This window comes from Numenius arquata, chromosome 8 (assembly GCF_964106895.1).
Source record: "Numenius arquata chromosome 8, bNumArq3.hap1.1, whole genome shotgun sequence".
Lineage (NCBI taxonomy): Eukaryota > Metazoa > Chordata > Aves > Charadriiformes > Scolopacidae > Numenius > Numenius arquata.
The window spans coordinates 24,425,162-24,447,449 of record NC_133583.1 but is presented as its reverse complement, the minus strand read 5'-3'; the positions used below and the strand labels follow the sequence as shown (position 1 = coordinate 24,447,449).

The following is a 22,288-nucleotide window of genomic DNA, read 5'->3' as shown; positions in this document are numbered from 1 at the left end:
GTCCTTCAGGAGCTTGTTTACTAAAAGATCCAAACTGTTTGTTTTAGTAAACAAGCCCTTCATTTTTATTTTTAATTCTCTGCAAGAATGAGCCTCAAAAAAATACCACCAACAACCAAAAAAACCCATTGGCTTCCTCTAGCCTCAATTTTTAAACTCAATTTTAGTCCTCCCCCTCTCTGAGCATCCTTGATCTGAAGGCACAAAGTCCGGAGGGATATGCTGCAAACCCTTCCAGCAAAAATGCAAGAAGAAAATTGTTGGGTTTTATGATAAAAGCCCATACCCAGCACACAGACTCTCTGGGCTCTGAATTTGGGAGCACAGATGCATATGAAGACAAATGCAACCTGACCATTCCCTGGGTGCTGAGCCCATCTCCAGGAGGACACACAGTTAAGACTGTCCCCAGCCCCCAAAAGCTTTGAACAAAATTTAACCATTTAATTTAAAAATGCAAACAAGAGGCAAGGCTTTTGCTATCTCCCTGCCTTGCATGGGGTGACACACACCACACACACATCATCCCGACTCGCTGTCCGAACCTGCCAGAAACAGGTTGCTCCATATGGTTGTATAAATTTTCCTGTACCGGCACTGCCAGGAGGGTGAGACCCCCAGAAGCCAGGGACCGCGCCAGGGCAGAGCCATACCTGGGGGATGCCAGCACCGTGCCAGGCACCGCCAGCATTTTGGGTGTGCCAGCAGTGGGCACTGGTAAGTGGTTGTTCTCCACAGCATCACCTCCGCTGTCCACGTCCCTGATGTCCACAGTGGGGTAATTGCCTGGCCCATGGAGAAGACAATAATTGCAGTGAGAGGGGTGCAGCCAGGATGAATCCCCCATGCCCATGTCTCTGCGGAGCTGCCCCCAAAACCCTGCAGGGTGCTGGAAGGACTCCCCTTTTCCCTCCATTCCCTTCTCACCCAACGCTCCTTTATCCTAGCAGTTTGGATCATTTCTTTTTCTTTTTTGCCCAGTTTTTAACACTATAAGAACTTCCACCTGCTTCCCTTCTCCTTTCCCAGCTTGCAGTGATTGCAACTACTCCATGCCACTGTCAGAAAATGGTGGAAATCAGGATTACCAGTTGCAAGTGTTACACAGGAATCCAGGATTTCCAGCTGCGAACCTGCCTCCCAGGGTCTAGAAAATCTCCTGGGTCTTCTGAACATAAACATATGGATTGTGCAAGCTCAAAATTACACGAGTGTTTGCTTTTCATGCAGAAAAAGGCACTATTTAAGTATGGATTAACAGCCTCTCTCTTTTGCAGAGACTAAAGTTTAGGAGCTAGAAAGTTGGCTGTTTGTAGTGGGTAAGGAGATATGCCCATTGCGCAGGGAGAAATGGCGCTGGGGGTTATCTTGGCTGGACCCCGCAGCTGGCTGAGCTGTGAAGTGTCATCCTGTTTCTTGGCTATACAACAAAACGCAATGAGCTCCTGCAGGATTTCTTCTAAGAGAGGTTTTCACACATATGAAAGACCCTGTGCATCCCCTCCTGTCCCATGCTGATGGGGGACCCGTGAGTCGGAGTCTGGCTCAATCAAATCACTGTTTGGGTTGCAAAGTTAAAATCCCATCACGTGTAAGGAAAAGCAGCAAAAATTGTCTCACTGGTAAAAAAACACAGCAAAGCAAAGCTACAGAAACATAATTTGTCCTTCTGGATTAAAAGGCAGAAAACCGTGAACAGCAAATCTCCATCTTACTATCCTCTTAGTACAAATGGGTTATATGAACACTAAGGAGAAAACTGCATGTGTGCTGGATATTTAACCCTCTGCCTGCAGGTCCTTTGGGAGAGTTTTTGGCCAAGCAGGTCAAAACATATAGCTTGTCATTTACAGCTATTGGCAAACACTCTCTAGGCATTAGCTAGAAAGGCACATAGTGATGAGGTGAGAGCAGAAAAAAACATGAATTTTGTTCCCCAGCCTCTGTGCTGCAACATGAAGCGGGCTTTTATTTATTTTTTCCTGAAAAAGCAACAAAAAGCAACTACTCCAGGAATAACCCCTTGCCCCCCTCAAGCTACACAAGCCCATGGTCAAAGCCAACATCTCTAATACCTAGGGGGGATTGCTCCTCATTGCAAAAATTGGGGTTGACAACTCCAGCCTTTGGCTTGCTGGCAACAAGGACAGGGATGCGGGAGGCAGCGGTGGCTTGGTAGCTGGGGACATTAGGGAGCTGGTCTAGTGCCCTGCGGCCCGGAGGGGAGGCGTCCCCACCATCGGGCTGCTTGTCATGCACCAGCCGATCTAGCTCGACGTCTTGGACACGCTTGGACATGCTGCTAGGCGCCTAGGTGCTTCAAGCAAAGGACAAGGATCTGAAACTGCAATAAAACACAGAGTGGTTTGAGACAGGACAACTGTGTCAGCACAGAGAAATGCAGGACTGCTGGGGTTTTTGTTGCTGCCCGCCACTCACAGATGTTGGTAGCAGCAGTGGTGAGCATCCTACCACACACTTTTCTAGCATCGCTGCAAGATCAGGGTGCTCTGCAGGGCTGCATGAGCAGAGAAACCTGCAGTCTGTACCAGGGGTCAGGTCAAGCCATCCCTTGTGCAACTTCCCCAACATCAGTGGAGTTATCATTAAACCATAGAATAGTTTGGGTGGGAAGGGACTTTTAAAGGCCATCTAGTCCAACCCCCTGCCATGGGCAGGGACATCTTCCACTAGACCAGGTTGCTCAGAGCCCAGTCCAACCTGGGCTGGAATGTTTCCAGGGATGGGGCATCCACTACATCTCTGGGCAACCTGGGCCAGAGTCTCACCACCTTTGGCATAAAAAATTTCTTCCTTATATCTAGGCTAAATCTTCCCTCTTTTAGTTTAAAGCCATTACCCCTTGTCCTATCGCAACAGGCCCTTATGCCAGGAACTGCCTTTGCTCAATCAGTCTGCAATAGGAGCTCACCACCTAAGTTTTATTACTAACCATTTATCTCCTAAACAGTTACATGAAAATGCACTTTATGCCAGTGGTTATTTCCCAATTTGAGAAAAGTGTAGAGAAAATCCTCTTTATCCCCCCTACATTCTTCAGCAGAAGGAGGAACTCTTATTGCACATCAGAGATTGCTTAATCAACAAGGCTCAGTACTGTGTAAGGACCAGCCTTTCAAAGCTGGCTCCAGCTGATGACAATATTGCCATCAGGCTGTGCCCACAGGATGCTTTAAGGCAGTGAAAAGCCCTGACGGCCCACGCAGGCCCATGTTGCAGAAAATGCCACTGCCCGCCCCCAGACAGCAAGCAGCAGGGAGGGAGAAGCTGGGCATCGCATTGCCTGCTTTGGTTCATCTTCATTCAACGTTACGCTGCTATATATTATACCTTCGGCATCGGTTTCAGCAGCTTCAGCTGTCGCCTCTTCCACCTTCAAAATCAAAAAAGCCATTTTAAGGAGAAGAAGACCCACTCTGTCAGTAAAAGAGCAGACTTTGCAGTTTGATTGGGTGCCCTGTATCCCCCAACCATTCCCCAGCCTCTCAGCTTGTTGTTCAGTGCCAGTGTTCTAGGGTGAGAGCACCTCTCCTGTGTTGCAGAGTTACTGCTGCTGTCTCATGTCCCCATGTCCACTCAGAGGTGGGGACATCTCAGTGGGCAACATTCCCAGAGCTCATCCCAGTCCTTGTTCCTTGCCAGGGCACTGCATCCCCCTGGGCAAGCTCTGAGCCCCCAGCACGTGCTGGGCAGCAAGAGCTCATTGCAGACCTGAACCCAAGCAGGGAGTGGTGACATACCTGTACAAAAGCACCTTCAAGATCACTTATCTCAGCTTCCTCCAGCTGCTCAAACCTGAGAGCCTCCTCTGCAAAGTAGACTTCATCCACACCCTCGTCAGTGGTGAGACAAGGCGAATGGAGCAGGGGTCTGCATGGTACAGATCAAGCAGACATGAGTGCCTGAGCTCGCTTTTGCCCTTTCTGAGGTTGAACATGTTGCGGATGGGGGGCATCATGTCAATGGGGCACATATCACATCAATGGGGATGGCATCACATCAACAGGGGACATATTACATCAACGGGATGGGCATCATGTCAATGGGGGATGCATCATGTCAAGAGGGAGAACATCATGTCAATGGAGGGGGCATCACGTCAACAGGGATGGCATCACATCAATGGGACTGCATCACACCAACAAAGGACACATCATGTCAACGTGGGGGCATCACGTCAACAGGGATGATGCACAGATCTCCCAGTTTCAGGGAGCACTGCTCCTCCAACTGCATCGCAAATGCCATTGGCAGGTGGGCAATACTACAGAAATACAGTAGTGGTGCTGCTTGGGTTAGAAGGGAGTTGGAAAAAATCCTACATGGGAGACAAGGTGAGAGGTGCATAAGCATAAGCAAAAGTTACATATGCAGAAAGTACAGGCAGTACATTTCTCCTGCTGTGCATAATAATTTCTCATAGATATAAAATTTGCCAAATAAAAAGCCAAGACCCTAATTTCCAGGCAGGGCTGTCCCACAAGCACCATCGGAATCCCACTTTGCCTGTGCAAGACACCACAAGGACACATAATTCTCATTTTCCTTTAGCACTAGCACAGACCCCCAGTTCCACCATTCTGACAAAGGAGGCTCACAAAACAGATTTTACTGCTTTTATATAACTTTAAACTGAAAAACAAAAGCCTCATTGTGTCATTCTTTGCGCCTCTCGCCAGGAAAGAGAAAATCAGGAGATAAGTGCAAAGTGAGGATTTGGGATAATGAAAAAATTTTATGGCAGCAAAATGCATGAAAATTAAAAAAACATATTTCTGCATTCTTGGCAGGTCCTAAGTCAGAAGATGTATGTAACAAGCAGGGGATACTTTTTCTCTTTTATCTCCATGCTCTGAAAAACTGTTATTTTCCAAAGTAATTTTAAAATTCTTTTTAATAATTTTCCACCTTTTTTTTTTTTTTAATTAGGCTCCCTTCAAATGCAATCACAAGTCTTTTCATCCTAATCTAAACAGAAAACCTGTTGCTGTCTCTCTTTTCCCATAAGCAGAGAAATGTATCAAAGAATGAAACAGCATCTCATTTACCCTACAACTGAAGTTCAAGTTTCTATAGTGGAGCCCCAGGAACAGATTTTGATAAAATAAAAAGATATGGTTTTAATACTGAATAATCACATGTTTTCAGCTCCCTCCTGAAAATCTAGCTACTTCAGAGGAATTAACAGAGGATAATATTTTAGCACTAGGTAATAAATCCCGAAACGTTTCTCTCACGTGAAATCAGAGCAAAGCACTAAACTAAGAAGAAAGGTTTTTCTAAATACAATCTAGACCAAAGTCACCATCTACAAGAGCTGACAATAACTCAACTATTTTCTATAACAGGAAAAAAAAACGTAAAATTCTACCTACTTGTATTAAGCAGCATTTGCAGGTACAACACATAATCCTGTCTTTAAATTCAGCACTGTAACACTCATAATAATCCCATCTGCCCTGAGTTATTCGATATGGTTTTAAATAACGTGGACCATCCCCAGGGGCTGGCTGCTTCCAGCTCCGGATGAAGGCACAAGCCGCGGCTCCAGACCCCGCGGGAGGGGACGGCCGGGGGCTGCGGCTGCCACGGGTGGCTGCGATGGAGATGGAGCCTGTGTCTCCAGGAGACACTCGCCTGTCACCACGTGCTGCGTCAGCAGCGAGCCCTGGGCTGAGCCAGTTTGCTAAAGCATCCTTCCTCAAGCCCATCCTTCCTCAAGCCCATCCTTCCCCAAGCTCATTCTTCCTCAAGCCCATCCTTCCCCAAGCTCATCCCTGCCCAAGTCCATCCCTCCCCAAGCGCACCCCGGCCGCCCGCTGGCTGGGAGCTCCGCTCTGCCAAGAGGAACTCACTCCTCCGCTGGTGTTTCAGCCTCTCCAGCTTGTGAACGCAGCTGAAACAACAACTGTGTTCACACTCCTTTCCAACAAAGCCATAAAGACAACGGCAGCCACTCACCCCGCGCTCTCCTCCTCCTCCTTCTTCTCCTCCTCTTCCTCTTCCTCCCCCTCCTCCTCCTTTTCCTTCTCCTCCTCCTCCTCCTCCTCAGCAGCACTCAGGGAGCACAACCACAGCCTGGGGAGGAGAAACTCATTAGGTGAAATCCAGAAAGCAAGGCTGACCTCACAAGAGGAGCACTGCCGGTCTCCACAGCCCCTTTGGCTGGAGGTGCTCTCCCTCTACCCCCCAGCCAACATCTGGTTTCACAGTCCATTAGTGTCTGCAGCCCCAAGCGGGTGGGAGGAAGAATGGGAAAAAGCTTGGGAACGCAAAACCAGAGTCCTGAAGCCTTCAAATTTCCCTTGCAGTGCAGGGAGAGGGTGTGCTTCGGGGTCATTTGTTGCTGGTTTTGACCAAAACCTCCTTGTAAATGAAATCCAACCTCCGGGACAGGATGTGCTTGCTGCCCACAGCTTCTCAGGCTCATACACTAAAGAGAAAAAAAATCTGAAAAATATTTTTGTAACATCTCCAGTGTCTTCTGGCTGAGCAGAAGAGAGCTCTGCTGAGCAAATGTGGCTCCAGGCATCGCTTGTGGCTTAGTGCAGTTAAGTGGAGTGCACCCCACCTATGTTGGAGTTGGGGACCACCGTGCTCACCCTCCCCTGCACATGTGCTGGGCACAGGGAGCATTTTGTAGGACTCCCAAACCCTTTGGGAGTGTGCATGGACACCTCTCATCCCCCTGCTGCAACGCAGCCCACTCCCAGCTCTGAACACATTGCCCAGCCCTTGGAGGACGTCAGCAGGGGTTCTTCTTTCTTTTGGAAGAAGCAGGATGAATTATATAAAGACTCCTGCTTCCCAGTGTCATAACAGCTGGATGCGCAGTTGATGGTACCGAGGTTCAAACTCTTTTTTAGGGCCAAAATCTACTTTAGGGAAGCCTAAGCAGAGCATCCTTCTGTAGAGCATCATGAAGCATTGCACTCATGGCTCTGCCACTCAACACTAGAAGAAAAGATTGGTTTGGCTCAAACACCTTTTGGGTCCTTTTGGTGCCCCTCTCTTTGGAAACGAGCACCTTGGCCTGCCCACTGCCAGCTCCACCACCAGCACTGGCAAGGAGAAATGCCCAGGGATGTGCTCATCCCCTTCCATGGCCACCATGCTGGTGGTCAGAGGGCACGTAGAGCTGCCCATCAACAGCATCTTCTTTCTCCTACCTGTTTTCTTCTTCCTGAGGTTCCTCCTGTATGGGGGGAAGGGGATGAGCATCTGCCACCAGCTCAGCCTCACGACCCCAGCCCATCATCTCACATGTGGCTTCATTAATCCAGTCATCATTGACTTCTTCCAGGACGAGGTCGGTGTCCTCAGTTTCCCCAGGGACAATATTAACTGGAACGGGAACGGAGAAAGGGAAGCCATGAAGTAAGAGTAGCCCATTTTTGAGAGGCCAGAGGTAGGGCCAGGGCAGATGCCACATGTTTAGCTGCTCGATGCGGAGGTGCTACCATGTGCCAGGACTGAAGCACTTTTAGCAGGAACAGACCCGTGCAGCCCCGGTCTCCTCGAGCTGTGCCATATGGATGCCTTGGGCACTTTTGCCAGAAGAAAGAATAAAATTCACCATTTTGTATCAAGCGCATCCAAAGCCCTATGAAGACTATAGCCCTTTGCATACAGATGCCTGTGGGCTTCTGTACACACATAGCAACCTCCACCAGCAGACAATTTGGCCCATCTCCAAGCCACATTTTGGCTCTTCCTGCAAATAGGAGCCACGGCAGGAAGAGCCCAAAGCCCTTACCAATCCTGAGTGAAATGCTGCGCTGGCACAGCCTGAGTGCCCTGGTTTTGCAGAGCAAAACCCAACCCAGAGCCCACATTGCAACGCCAGGAGCAACATTCCATGTCTGCTCCGAACGCTGCCCCAGGCACGGTGTAGGAAGCATCCCGCACACTCCACAATTCCCCAGCATCACTGGGGTGAAACACACTGTGGGTTCATGGGGGGTTGTCAGACCAGCTGCAAAGCAAAGAGCGTGGGTCTGACCCAGGACCAGCCCTCTCCATGTCCCAGAGGTACCCAACGTACCATGTCAGGCACACACCGGAGAAACAGAGGAGGAAGCGCATCCGCATACTGTAAAACCAGTTTATTCTGAGGTCTGGCTGGCAACAAGACTTACATGTCTGCGCTGAAGCTAATAGGAAACATGCAAATTTAACTACAGAAAGGCAGGAAACCCACCCCCAGTCAGCTCTGTGTTGCATTTACTCTCCCCATGGTGCCCACACTGCCTTTAGCCCATTCCCTCTAGATCTCCATTAAGTAAAACGCGGGACAGCAATCAGCGAGATGGCTTTTAAAATACACCACCACTTTTGAATATATTACATGAAAACAGGGCAAATACTAAAATTGTAGCCTGGTGCCAGCAGGGTCCACTATGAACACGGGGATGGGGCTCAGGGTGGTTGCTCGGCTACCTAGATCATCCTAAAGAGATGCAATGAGGTGGTGGGAGACCTTTCAATATATCAAGGGGACTTATAAGAAAAATGGAGAAAGATTTTTTACCAAGGCCTGCAGTGACAAGAAAAGGTGCAGTGGTTTTAAACTGAAAGAAGGTCGATTTCAATTGGAGAGAAGGGAGAAATGTTGTACGATGAGGGTGGTGAGACAATGGAAGAGGTTGTCCAGAGAAGTTGCGCTTGTCCCATCATTGGAAGTGTTGAAGGTCAGGCTGGACGGGCCTTTGACCAACCTGATCTCGTGGAAGCTGTCCATGACCACGGCAGCAGGGTGGACTGGATCATCTTTGAAGGTTCCTTCCAACCCAAACCATGGGGTACAGGTGCTCTCACCCCATTCAGCCCAGCATGCCAGCTCTGGCTACTCACACACACACACTTCTGGGCTGGTGACAGCCCCTGGGATCCCTTCCCTGCCAGGACTCTCTTGCCACTACCACTAGTGCTGCATCTGAGGAGCTGTGAGCTTTGGGAGAGAGCAGCCACAGCTGGGAGTAAGGAGAGTTTGGGGTAAAACATCAGGAGAGTTCAGGCAAAGGCTTTTAACCATTAGCTCCTACCTGTTTGCCTAGAGATTAACCTCAGCTGCCTGCATTTGCTGCTGCAAACCAGAGCCCTTTCCACTTGCTCAGAGAAAACGCTTAATGGAAGAAAAACAGTAAGAAGCTGATGAAAGCTTAAAGAGCTTTATAACATTACACCTTGGAGGGCAGAAGTCGACTAAAAGACACCTGTGGGCTTCAGCTGCAGGTCTCAGGGGTGAATATTTGGATGCTGGTGGGGGGGTTGAGAGGGCCAGGAGTGCTGGGAGGGTGCAGCAAGAGGCTTTCTGCCTCTGAGGTGTCCTGAGTGATGCTTTTCTACCCTCCTATAAATTATAGCTTCAGTCTCATAGACATTATTCTGCAAAACCAATAGCTCTGGTTCCTGAAGCCAAGAGGGAGCCAGGACAGGGACAGCCCTAGGACCAGGGACAAGCAGCCAGCCTTGGGTCCCTGCCTTCCCAGCTGGGAAGGAGCTAGAGACCATTTGCAGATTCTCCTTTCCTTTTTCTCCCCAGCTGCGCTTTCTCCTCAGGTTGGTCTCATGTGGTTGTGGGAAGGGCTCGCCCGCCACCGTCTTCGTTTTCCATTTGTTTCAGAGGCACTAAGCCCCTTTGCCCCCTGAAACAAAAGGAGAAGGAAAACATTAATGAGCATGCTGGCAGTTTGGTGCCGGGGCAGATCTCTCGCTCGACCCAATCTCTCCCTTATTCGGGCAGATTAAGTGACCTTGAGATGCCTCAAGGCACCAAAGTGAGCTGTAACGCGGGCCAGCCATGCACAAGGGGTGCAACTGCAGTGGCATGCAGTGCCTGCACATCCAGTGGCATCCCACTGGTTTTGCCTCTTCCCAAGGTCCATGGCAGCACTCAGATCTCCAGTTTGTACAAACACATGGAGAAATGCCTTCCTGCAGGGTTTCCCACTCTGACATCTCACCAAGCGGCTGCTGGCTCAGCAGGAGCAGCCTCCTGGCATGTCCCTGGAGGGATGCACAGCCTCCGCAGTGGGTCCCTGCTCCCATTGGCAGCTCCCATGGCCCAGCCAACCACTCCTTCCCAGGGACAGCACTTACACAGCGTTGTGGCATCTCCCCTGCTCAGTCCTATCTGTGGAGGCAGCAGAGACTCCCAGTCGGGCTACCTGTTTTGCTCAGCATCCTGCAACACGGCTGGCATGGGGAACCAAGCCCAGCTGTCCCTTGTCCCTCTCCATGGGCAGGCAAGCAGCAGTGTGAACCCCGCAATGTCTTCCTACACCCATGCAGACTCACATCTAATCCCAGGATTTTGTTTTCCCAAGGTACCTCCCTAGACATCTCACACCGGGCTTGGCAAGCACCCTCCAACTCAGCAGCAAACATGCCAACGGGGGTGATGAAGGCAGAAGGTTTGAATTCCCTTGTAATCCTTTGATCAAATCCCACCAGCTTGGCAAACATCTTCCGGCACAGCTTGAGGACAGACCTTGATCAGTTCTAACCTCAAAACCCGGGAGCCAAGGATGTGGGGTGCTGCACTCAGAGAGACTTCCAAGGCCTGAACTTTACCAAGCCTGTGCCACAACCCTGGATCTGCTCCTGCTTCTCAAGTGGCAACAGCCTCTCATGGCTTCCCAGGAGATTTCAGGGGCTCCCCAGCTGGCACCCACAGCAGACCAGGCCACCAGCAGCTCCTCATCCCAATAACCACTTTCTGACCTCAGCAAGCTAACCAGCATGGTGAGATGGAGCAACCACTTACTTTCTTCCACAGGACTCCAGGTTGCTGTTGCCACTCCCTGCCAGGAGGAAAAGGGAAACATGAGAAGTTGCCCATTTTCAGTAAACCTAAATTTTTACCCTAAATGCCCCATTTTCAGTAAATGTGTCCCTTTTACCCTAAATAGCCCATGTGATTTCTAAGGGCATGTTGGATGGCTTGGCTGTGGGCACGAGCATCCCAACACACAACACTAAAGGGCAGGAGCACATCAGTGAGCTTGCCTAGGTGCAAGGGAAGGAAAGGATGCCATTGCTGCTTCTCCTTAAAGCTGGGCTGTGCCCAGGTGAGATGCCAGGGCCTGGACACCACCTGGTGCCATACAGAAAAGCAAGGAAGCGGCACAGAAAACACAGGCTACGAGCTCTCTTGCTGCTTAGAGGCCAAATCCTGCTTTTCATCAGCTAAGCAGGTCATGGGGATTTGCTTTCTGGAAGGAGCTGGGTGACAGTGCAAACCACAGCAAGTCCCAGCACTGATCTGGTGGCATCTGTACAGCAGGGGACGCCCTCCCCACCAGGGACAAGGCATTCACGCGCCTTTGCCTACCCAGCAGACAGCATACCTGTGCGTCCTGCTTCTCCCTGGTCACCGGTTGTGGCATCACCTTCTCCAGCCCCTGAATAAACCAGGCAAACATCCTAGTGACCAGAAACCACTGTTAGACCTGGCTGCCGGAGCCTTGGATCCCACATCAGTTGTCCCTCTGGCCATAGTACCCAGGCAGAAGTTGCCACTGTGGTTACCTGCTGCCATCCCCAGACAGGGACTGAGGGATGACGGTGGCCACCTGCTCTGGCTGCCTCTCGGCGACTGCCGGCTCCACCGTTCCTGGGATGCTCTGAGTGGCTGAAATGCTGCTTTTTGACTTTACCTGGGTTTTAGTCCCTTTTGTACCTGCTCAGGTTTATTTGGAAGGAGAAGGGGAATAGGCAATGCACTGATCATCTTATAAATTTTTGAGGAAGGGAAGCAAATGAGGAAGGGTCACTTCCCACAGAGGGACAGGCTTAGGGGAATCTCCCTGGCAACTTCTCCCCCAGGGACCCAGCCTGGGATGAGGACACAGGTGGCTTGGGGACAGACGTGGTGGTGTAGGGGCAGTGCTGTGCTGCCAGGACCCAGCATGCCCACCCCTCTGGGCAGTCAGTACCCCGGGACACAGGGGTAGAGGGCAGCCCCAATGTTGGTGCCTGCCTGCACCCAGCTTCTTGGCAGCAGAGTCTCCCCTCTGAAAGGGCCACCCAGGGAAGGGGCATCGCTCACCTCCTGCCACAGCTTTGCATTTCTGCTCCTTCGGCTCCAGCTGCAGAGGAACAGAGGGATAGAGGGACAGAGGGACAGATGGACGGACGGATGGATGGATGGATGGTCTGCAGCCCCACATCACCCTGGGCAGGCACATCCCCCACCCCAAGGGGACCCAAGCTTAGCCCCATACACCCTCCGCTGCAGTTTCCCCTCCATTTCATTGACAAGAACCATTAAAGCCACACTCCAGCAGCATTGCTGGCACCAGCGGGTCCCAAATGGAGGGTGCCCCTGGCATGCAGGCAGGTCAGGGAGAACCAGGACAGCACCCTGAGGTCTCTCTTTCGGTCTGCTGAATTCCCCGGAGGTTTTCCTCTCCAAGGTCCCAGCCAGATTATGCAAGAGGATGAGGAGCCCACTCCACTGTCACCTCTGCCCAGCAGCCCCCTGTCTTCCCCAGCTGGGCGGTGCTCACCTCTGGCTTTTTCAGCATCTCTGGCTGCGGCACGATCCTCTCGAAGCCCTGCACCAGCCAGCCGAGCACCCGCGCTCCTGCCCTATGAGGAGAACATGGTTGGGGAGCTCATCCTGCACCCCTCCTGCCCTCCCGCATTCCCCTGCCAGCCTCCCCAGGGACTCACCATTCCTCTGTCACCATATCTGAGCCAGCCTCAGACCTGCAGCCATCCAGCTCATCCTCCTCAGGATCAAAGGGGGTTATCTCTGCAGAGATAAGGAGAGCGGGGCTGTGGGATTGGGGGAGAGCCAGGACCTGCACTGCTGGGACCTCCTGGTCCCCCCATCAGCTGGCTCAAGGAGCCAATAGCACCAGCATCAATGATGGGGTAGGTAGGATGTGGGATGCAGGAGTCCCAGAAAGGCCCCCGACTCTCCTTACCTAGAGGATCCTCTTCCTCATCCTTGAGGACCTGGACCTCCGTCTGAAAAGCAAAACAGACCGTAACTTGCCTGGCAGCCCAGGGAGGCTCATCCCTCTGGGCAGGGAGGGAAACCGGCCCTCTCCCCAGGGATGGATGAAGGCAGAAGCCCACACAGGGCAGGTTTAGTGCTCCCATTTAGCATTGGAAGAGTGATAGGAAGAAAGATAAGAAAAAGAAAAGGTAAGAAGAGTTAGAAGCCCAAATACGCCAGACCATTGCTCAGATCTGTCACCTACCTGATCGGGAACATCGATGCTTGTCTCGAAGCTCTTCCCGAGCGCCTGCAGAGTCCCTGGGGCCGGGACCGGCTGGGGAATCACCTTCTCCAGACCCTGAGAGAGCCAGGAGAGCACACTGCTCCCCACGCTGCCAGGGAAGGGGGTGAGTCAGGCTGGGACCCCCCCATCCCAGGCATCCAGTCCCCAACTGAAAGCAAAATCCCAAGCAAACCATGTTGCACACTGGAGGGTGCAAGTGCAATACCTCTCAAACACAGAGCCTGGGTCCTCAGGGACCGCAAATCCCACCTTCTTTTCCATTTCTTCAACGGCAGCAGGAAAAAAAAAAGAAAGCTCGCATCACTGCTCCACCAGCCCCCAGTGTGCTGGGCAGGAGGAGGACCATCCGGTAAAGGAACGCTGATCTGCTGCCTGAGCCAGCGCGTCCCCCCTGCTATGGGGGCTTACCCTCAGTGCGTGCGTGGTCAGCAGCATCCCCGGGGCCACTGGCCTTTCCCATCGTTGCCTTCAGGGTAAAAGGCAGAAAGTGTCAGAGCATGAGGTGCAGAGGACACTGTCCCCCGTTCAACGGCAACTGCAAACCCTAGGGACGACTTATCCTTCCTGCTGCCTCCCAGCAGCTCAGAGGGGGGATGCATCCTGGCCCCCATCCCTCCCGGGGAGATGCTCCATCTCTGGGGGCTGCAGTGCTGGGGCTGGAGCATCTGGGAGATACTCCCATTCCGGAGATGCTCCATCTCTGGGTGCCGCAGTGCTGGGGCTGAATGCAGAGGCACTGGGCATCTCTCCACTGAGCTCACGGGGCCCCAGTACACTGCAAACTAGCACCCCACTCACCTTAGCCGGCTCCGGGTCCTGCACTGGGCCCGGGGGCCTCTCCTCTGTCAGATGGGGCACTGGGGGCTGGGGAACCACCCGCTCTATCCAGCCCAGCATCCCTCCAACTGTGGGTTGGGGTCTCCGGCTGGTGAGAGGCCAGCAGCAGTGGTGCACGCTCCCCAGGGAATACCAGGTGCACTGGACGCTCACGCTGTCTCTGGGGAAGCCCAAAAAGGTCCTTGGTGTCCTTCCGTTTCCACTTCCTGCTTGGGAAATACAGCACTGCAGTACAGCCAGACCAAACCCAGCTTAAACCTTGACACATCACCGTTACTGCGAGCAAACTACACCCTTCATTTTAAGCTCACAGGCTCAGTTAAACTTGCTTTTCCTAAATGCAGCCACTGATTTGGGGGTTTATTTTGCACAAATCTCCATGGCTAGGGTCACACAAGGAGAAGCGCTCATGAAGCCATGTCAGATAGATCACAGAAACTGTGATGCTCTGCTCAGGGTCCTCTATGCTCTTTTCATTTGAGGGCTGAAAAACAACAGTAATTTGTGTGGAATTTGTTTATGAGCAAGTTCATGCCCCAACATGCATCAACTCTTTGTGCCCCTAGGCATTACCTTTCAGCCACAGCCCACGGCCACCATGGCCACTGGGGCACCTGCCTGGGGCCCTGGGGAGGGCAACAAAGGCAGCCAGCACTAACTTGCTGTGGCTGCCGAGATGGTGATGGAGTAGGTAAACATAAGATGTTGCAGAGCTGGGATTCAGCTATTCAAGCTCTGTTTGCTTGGTCTTTTTGGGTCCCCCCACCCTTTCTCAGTGCAACTCTGGGTTGGGGTGCAGCACCAGCAAGCTGAGTGATGCTGCATGTTCCCAAGCTTGGGTACAGAACAAGAGCTGGGGACTCTCACCCAGCTCAAACTGGGGATGTCTTCAGCTGCTGCCCCTCCAAAAAGCCCTGCTCTGCCCAAAATGCCCTTCCAAAGACCACTGCTCAAGGAAGGGCTCAGAAGTATCTTGGGTGGCCCCCATGCTGCTGCTCACGTGCCTGTGAAGGGCAAGAGAAAGCAGATCACCGAGCTCCATCCAGCCCCGCCAGGAGACTGCACAGGAGTTTTGATCCCGGGTTAACGCATGGCCCCAGTCCCATAGGGCAGCAGGTTATAGGCTGGAAGCCGCTCAGCGCCGGGCTCTTGCCCAAAACCTGGCATCTTAAATCTCAACCAGCCAAGGTCCCCAGGTGGGGTGACATGCATCCTTGGCTCTTTGCTTGCCCTCTTGTGCAAGCCCAGGAGCCAGGTTTGGGTGCAGCCAAAGCATCACCCCACGCGGCACGTCCTCACACCATGGGCAGGCTCAGCTCTCTCAGAGACCCTCACATCCCCAGAGCAGGACAGGGTGGCTGTAAAACACCTCCCAGGAGGCCTGATGACCAGAAACCAATTAAGAAATTGCCTTTTGCCTCCTACTGGGTACAAGGGATTAAGGAACTGTGAATGACCCAGGAACAGCAATGAAAACCCAGCAGCACCATGTGGCACAGTGACATTTCCACCCATGCTTCAGAACCTTCAGAGGTCCCAAATAAGCCCAATGAGCCCAAAGAAGCCCTGAGAAAGTCCCCCGGGGCTGGAGCGAGCCCCCTGCGACAGCCAAGGTCTCCTTCTCCCTCCACATAAGCTTGCACAGCTGTAAAAGCCTGGAGCTTAAGCCTGTCCTTGACCCGGGAAGGAAAGTGGAGGGCTGGGGCCGTTCCTCTGGCACAGCCGAACAAGAGAGGGGCAGCAACATTTGTGCGTCCTCCAAAAAGCAGTTGCTGGAAGAAATTGGAATCAGCAGCCAGGATTTGCCTGTAATGGTACCCATTGCAATCCTCCATGTTGCAGGCACTAGCTGGTGCCCATTGTGGCAGCTCCACGGGACTCATGCCAGCAGGCAAAGGGCCCCGGTCTCTGAGAGCAAGAAGTGGAGCACAGGCCCATCATCCCTATTCAGAGCATGGAGCACCACAGCCTTTCCCTCCCCTCCGGCACCAGACCAAACTCTTCTACATTATACAGCTTCATCGGCCTCGCAGCATCATGGACCTGCACCCCCGCTGTGGCTCATCCTCCAGCTCTGTTTTGGAGCACCAAACCCCCACCACCACATGCAGAGTTGGCCCCACAGAAACCCCAGCTGTGTCCCTCACCTCCATTGCTGCCACTTACCCCACACGCTCACTGCCGCCTCCCTGGGAAGCCACCCCCTGGATGCACAGGCTCCCTTGGCTACTGCAGCTTGCCACTGACCCCCCAGACCCATCCCAATCCGCTCAGGGCTCTGTGAGGATTATCCCAGCGCTGCCCGCAAATGGGATTACCAGCACTCAGCTGTCCCAAATGCCCCAGCTCCCAGCAGCCAGCCTGGTTTTGGTGCAGGATAGTGCAAAGAAAACCCCCAAATCAAGCAGGTTTGAGCATCCTCAAAATCCCTGCAGCCACCAGAGCTGCCCCAGGCACTCACTGGCTGGGTGCAAGCCTGGCAGAGCTGCGGGGAAGGTTGATGTCTTACCCAGGCACACGTGGGTGCAGGGATTTGCAGACAAAGAGCAACGGAGCTGCTGGAACCCCACGGGGCAACAGAAGGGTGACGTGCTGAGGGTGCTGCGTACAGGGATGCTCCACCTTCAGCTCTGTCCCGGCCCTGGAGGATCTGGGGCAGTGGGCAGCAAATCTGTGCTGGGCTGAGCTAAGCCTCCCCTTGCTGAGTGTGCCAATCACTGCCTGATCCGTTTACCTCCGACCCTGCGTGACTGCCAGCCTTTCCCATCGCCCCTAATCTCGGCTGCAATCACACCCTGGTATCAGCACGGCTTCACTGTGCAACGTCCAGCCCCAGCTTCTGTTTCTGTCCAGAACAGCACACGAGCCCCCTGGTTTGATTCCTCCTTTCCTGGTCCCATGGGTGTCCCCAGCCTGGTGAGCAGGTACCCATCCTGCCTGGTCCAAGCTCAGCACCTGAGCTTTGGTTCACAGCCAGGGAAACTGAGGCACACAGCAGTGGTCTATCATATCACACCCTGTGCACCACCTGCCGGGCCCAGGGAAGCCAACCAAAAGGCATTCCTGTATTTCTAAGATATTGTTCACTCTGAAGCAGAGTGATGACTGCTTAGACCTCAGCATTAGCCACTAATTTTAATGGCAGAAACATGAATCGAAGGTGCTTGCCACACTCTCCCGGGCCTCGTGGCTACCAAAGCCATTACCCAGCCTCAGCTCTCCTCACTTTTCTCCCTGTGACTCTGACCAGCAGAGCTGTCCCAGAGTCAGCAGGAATCAGCAGCAAACCCTCTATGGTGGCCAGGAGAGGAGCTCAGGGCTCCCATCCCAGGCCAGGCATCCCTGGCCAGTGGTGCTAAGGGGCAGTGAGGCAAGCTGCGTCCCTGCATGTGCCAAAGCCCTGTACACACGTGCCATCATCACATGGAGCAGATGGGCCACTTCTGCTTCTCCCTGGTCCAGCCTGCCCCAGGAAGCAGGATGAGCCCAGAGATGGCCACCACTGGCATGCTGCCTCCATCATCAGGCTGCAGGGTCTGGGGGTGCTGAGTACAGGGGCAGGAGATGCTCAAGCACCTCAAAAAAATAATCTCAGTTTTATCTGTTGGGGGCTTCAGCTGCCCCAAATGCGCACCTCCAGGCCAGGGGGCAAACCCTCTGCTCCCCGCTGCAGGATGGATGCTGACCCCTGCGCCAGGGCTGGGGGTGGCAGAGGAGCCTTGGTTCTGAAAGCAGGGGATGAGGGCTGCTGTGTAATGCCTAGAAAACACTGGATCAGCAGGAAAAACCACCCCCGTGAAGGGAGCAAGCTGCAGTGGGCCCAACAGCCCCATGTGCAAGCTCCTGAGGAGCAGTAGTGGCTCCTGGACAGACACTCTATTAAATCGACTTGTCCCCACAGCAGTGTCAGCAGTGGAAGTGGCACAGGCTCAAATCCTGCAGTCCCCCGGGGCACAGCCTGGCCCAGGTCCCACCTGAGAAGACAGTGTTGCCTGAAAGAGCAAAGCAACGCAGAGACAGTTTCAAGTGGACTTTTGTACACTCATGAAATCCTGCAGTGAGGGGTTCCAAAAAAGCAGCATCTGCTGATGACTAAACCTGCATCTCTTCTGGAAACACTTTGTCTTTGAGCCAGACCTGCCTACAAAGGTCTTTTGACTTATTTCTGCAAGGGAACGCCCAGGAGGAACCCTGGGGAGGAAGAGGAAGGTTCCACTCCTCACCTGGGTGATGTTGCCAACACTCCTGGCACATTTGCTTGAGAACTACTTTCCATCTACTTCTGCTGACCTTTCATTTCTGTCCCTAGCTTTTATGCGTGTGGGGTAAGGCAGGAGGGATCAGTGGCAATGCCTGCATGGAAAATAGGTGCCAAGCAGGTAAGGTCTTCTGGAAAAGCAATCAGACCTTAAGGGGTTCTTTATAAAGTGCTGAGAGGATGCTGCTCCTGGTCCTCCCCCAGCCTGAGCCTGGGGTTCTGGCACATGCAAAAATTATGCAGCTTTGCTGTGATTTAGGGAAAGCAAAGACGAGAAAGTAAAAGCCTGTGCAACCAGTGGTGCTGATGCAGTTTGCTTGCCTGCCCCGAGGAGACGGAGTATTTCCTCAAACCACAAAGTTCAAACATGGGCACAGTTTAGGACTACTGGCTGCCATTTAACTTTTTGTCTTCCCATTCCAGCCAGGAATAAGAACTTAAGGCAGCTGGGAAAGGTATCATCCTTCTGTCACTGGACACGATCCTGCTGCGTGGCACCAACACGCTCAGCACAGCCGCCACAGAGGGACTGGTGACCCAGTATCAGTGCCAGTGAAGGGGAAGGGGTTCCTGCCTGACGTGGACATCCCTCGTCCTCCTCCACAACAGCTCCCCGCTGTAATTTAAAGAGCTCTGAATGGAGCAGCTAGCTGGAAAGGAATGCCCAGATGTCTCCCAGCCACAGGATCCTGGACGAGTGGCTGTCCCCACTCTTGCCTCAGTTTCCCATTTCTGCATTCCATCCCCAAACCTTCAGCCAGAAGCGTTTTCTCAGTGATCTGGAGACAAACAAACATGCCACTTGGCTTGGGTGTAGAAGAGAGGAAGTCAGGTCATCTGCACGTAGCAGGCTCTTCTCTTCCTATCACAGGACAGGGGGGATGCAAAAAAAGCCAAAGCTGAAACAGTCGTGTGTGGGGTTGAGGTCCTCAGAGCACAAAACGCATCAGCTTCTGCCTCGTGTCTGGCAGGCAGAGAACCCTGCCTGCTTCTGCCATGAAGCCCCAGCAGCAAGCTGTGCTCCGAGGAGGGAGCAGTCCCCAGCTAGCAAGGGGCAAAACCACATTGGAGACTCTGCTTGCATTTGCTTTTGGCCCCTGGAAGCCTTGTCCATACCCTGTGGCTCGATTTTTGGTTACCAGGCAGATGAACTATCATTTTTCCATCAAAAAATTTCAGGGGAAATAAAAAAAACCCATGAAAAAAAAAAAAAAATCAAGCGGAGCCAGACAGAGCACAAAGACAGACATGGGAGGCAGTGAGGGGCACACGGCCTCCACTGCAGAAACCTTACACACCCACAGGAAGGTATAAATAACTATAAATTTATTAGTAAAGCAAAACCAGTTGACACTCACACAGAAGAGCAGGATGTGTTAATACAATATATATACACACATACATGGAGTATCATCTTAGAAACACACGGAGAGCAGTGTTAAAGGCACTGCAAGCCACACAAACCTCATCATCCTTGGCTGCAATTTCCCACGGCCCTGGGAACTCTGCCAGAGGCACGAGTGCAGGTTGGGAGGAGCCTGAGAACCTCATCAGCCATGAAATCCCTTGGACCCAAGGCCCAGTGGCATTTGGAGACAAGCCCATGGTCCAGCTGCCTCCCTGCCGAGCATCCCGGACATGCTGCAAGAGCAGCATCTTCACATCCAGCAAGCTGCAGAGGCAGCTGCCAGGAGATGCTGCAGGGGCAGCTGGGGAGAAGCCAGGCTCACCAGGGCCTGCGTGTGAGCCACCGTCCCCAAACCTTGCCAGCCTGCTGTTATTGCATCTCAGCATTATGCCTGCCTATGCAGGAACCTTCCTGCACGTGAACTCACCACCCAACAGAGGAGTCGTCAAACTCTGACGAATAACAAGGGTTTTTTTTGCTTATTATTAATAGCAAGGCTCCGGCTACAGCCTGGACTTGATGGTAAATACCCAAGGGAATCATAGAAAGTGCTCTCCTCCCTCCAAGCAGTGGAAGGCCAGGCTTGAGCACCCACAGATGGTCCCAAATCACTGTCAGATGACACTTTCCCCCTTGCCGCCTGCTCCAGTGCACAGGCCCCAAGACCAGAGCCCGAATGTCTTACCACCAAGCTATTTGGAGATGGCACCTGCTCCCCTGAGAGCCGGCAGGGCCACCTGGGCATACCCATGGTCCCAGGGGTGTCCACACCACGGCTCACTCAGCACACAGCTGCTCCACAGGCATTCCCGGGGAACTGAGCAGTCTGACCCTAGTCCAGTGCCACGACTTCTCCCAGGAACATCTAACAGCCCTTCACTGACTTAACCCCCAGCCTTGGAGATGTGCCAAAGGGACCCACCACGGAAATGGCCACTGTCACCCCAGTGTCTGTTTGCTACTGCTCTGCTCTGGCTCCTGGTCCTGGTTCACACTCCCTTGCCAGAGCCAGCTGTACCACGGACACGACCTGGCTGAGCCAAGCTGCCAGGCCACAGGTAAAGCTGTGCCCAGCGAGATGGACAGCCTCATGAGGGGAAGGACCAGAAGCATCTGCTGGATTCCAGCAAGGTTCAGGTGCCAAACACCTGACCTCATCAACAGTGTTTTGGTACCACCTGGATCCAGCCTGGGAGAGAAACTGGGGGTGTGGGGGGAGGAGAGAGGGGAGAGACTCCGCAATCAAAATGGAAAAAGGGATGAAAACCAAACTGCTGCTTACAAATAAGAAGTGAACAAAGGGCAAAGAAGTAGAATGTCTTATAAAAGTATAAGCAAAAGAGCCATGGAGGGGAAGGGGCTGGGACACAGCTAAAGGTATCTCGCAGGTAGGGTAAGGGGAAGTGAAGATGGGAAAAAAGCCCAGGCAAGAGACTACCTTCTTCCTGGACGCAGGAAGCCAGAAGAACAGGAGCACTAGAAAGCAGGATTTATCTCCTGGACAACATCTCCGCCACCTCCGGCCAGCCTAACCCTCCCTGCCACCTCCCCAGCAGCATCCTATGCTCAAGCTGCCTGCCAAAGAGAACAGCCCTTTGGAGGGACCATCCCCTACTCCAGCCTACAGAGCATCCTCAGGCAACCTGGCAAGCAGGTCTTGAAGACACATGTGAGCACTTGCCAGAGGGGCTGATGCAACACCATCACCAGCATGGCGACCCTTTTGAGTGCTGTGGGGTGGTGAGCGAGGCGAGAGGCCAAGCGGAGGCAGCACGAAGACATCCAAAAGTCTCTTGAACTAAACGCCAGAAGGGAAGTGCAACACAGGGACAGAGTAGAAACACGTTTTACTCCCAAGAGGCTTTGGCCACAACTGCTCTTTGGTTTGCAAATGAAAAACCAGCAGTTAGCAGAGAGCCCTTCATGGTGTAACGCCCAGGGGACATCCATGGGCTCCTCAGGCCAGCCCCTGCCTCCCCACCCAGCACCACGCTCCTGACACCCATGGGCCTCCTGCTGCTTCCATCACGTCTCACCTCGCGCTACAGAACATGACCCAAAGGCACAGTGATGGAGATTGACCTACTCCCCTGGGTACAAAACACAGCTACTTCCAACCAGACAGTCTCCCTATAAAAACACACCCAAGACTCTTGGTGGCCACTCAGCCACCTGCTCTGCACAGGTCCTCCACCCACCGGCACTGAAGTCTGGCAACAGAAGCCACCATAGGCTTCTACTGGATTTGGGCTGTTGCAGGACAGCAAATGAGATGAAGAGACCGAGTCACCACGGCCCATGGCCAGTCCTACTTAATGATGCTCTAATTACACATCAAGACGTTTTCCAGCCTGGAGGCACCTACTCACAGGCACCGGCTGATGACCTGGACCCGTGCTGGTCCCCACTGAGCTGCCCATGGCGTCCCCTCTTTCCCTGGCACGGACCCCCCAGGCACACAGTCCTGATGATGCTTCCTCTGCCCAAGATGCTGCTTGGCTGTTGTCA

General features: G+C 53.0%; 1 protein-coding gene across 1 annotated transcript in view; it reads right to left on the bottom strand.

Annotated features, from left to right (window-relative positions):
* The window catches only part of CNGB1 (cyclic nucleotide gated channel subunit beta 1), a 29,690-nt gene extending 15,516 nt beyond the window's left edge, over positions 1 to 14,174 (bottom strand). Inside the window, exons 1-16 of the mRNA XM_074151731.1 lie at positions 14,076 to 14,174; positions 13,694 to 13,743; positions 13,483 to 13,554; positions 13,236 to 13,365; positions 12,957 to 12,999; positions 12,700 to 12,781; positions 12,534 to 12,615; positions 12,074 to 12,113; positions 11,554 to 11,704; positions 11,373 to 11,448; positions 10,790 to 10,826; positions 7,191 to 7,365; positions 5,983 to 6,099; positions 3,762 to 3,891; positions 2,076 to 2,310; positions 654 to 786 (exon numbers count right to left, since the gene is read on the bottom strand). Of these exons, the coding sequence (XP_074007832.1) occupies positions 654 to 786; positions 2,076 to 2,310; positions 3,762 to 3,891; positions 5,983 to 6,099; positions 7,191 to 7,365; positions 10,790 to 10,826; positions 11,373 to 11,448; positions 11,554 to 11,704; positions 12,074 to 12,113; positions 12,534 to 12,615; positions 12,700 to 12,781; positions 12,957 to 12,999; positions 13,236 to 13,365; positions 13,483 to 13,554; positions 13,694 to 13,743; positions 14,076 to 14,174 (1,652 nt within the window). The remainder of the gene's footprint in view (positions 1 to 653; positions 787 to 2,075; positions 2,311 to 3,761; positions 3,892 to 5,982; positions 6,100 to 7,190; positions 7,366 to 10,789; positions 10,827 to 11,372; positions 11,449 to 11,553; positions 11,705 to 12,073; positions 12,114 to 12,533; positions 12,616 to 12,699; positions 12,782 to 12,956; positions 13,000 to 13,235; positions 13,366 to 13,482; positions 13,555 to 13,693; positions 13,744 to 14,075) is intronic.
* Between the last annotated feature and the right edge of the window lie 8,114 nt (positions 14,175 to 22,288).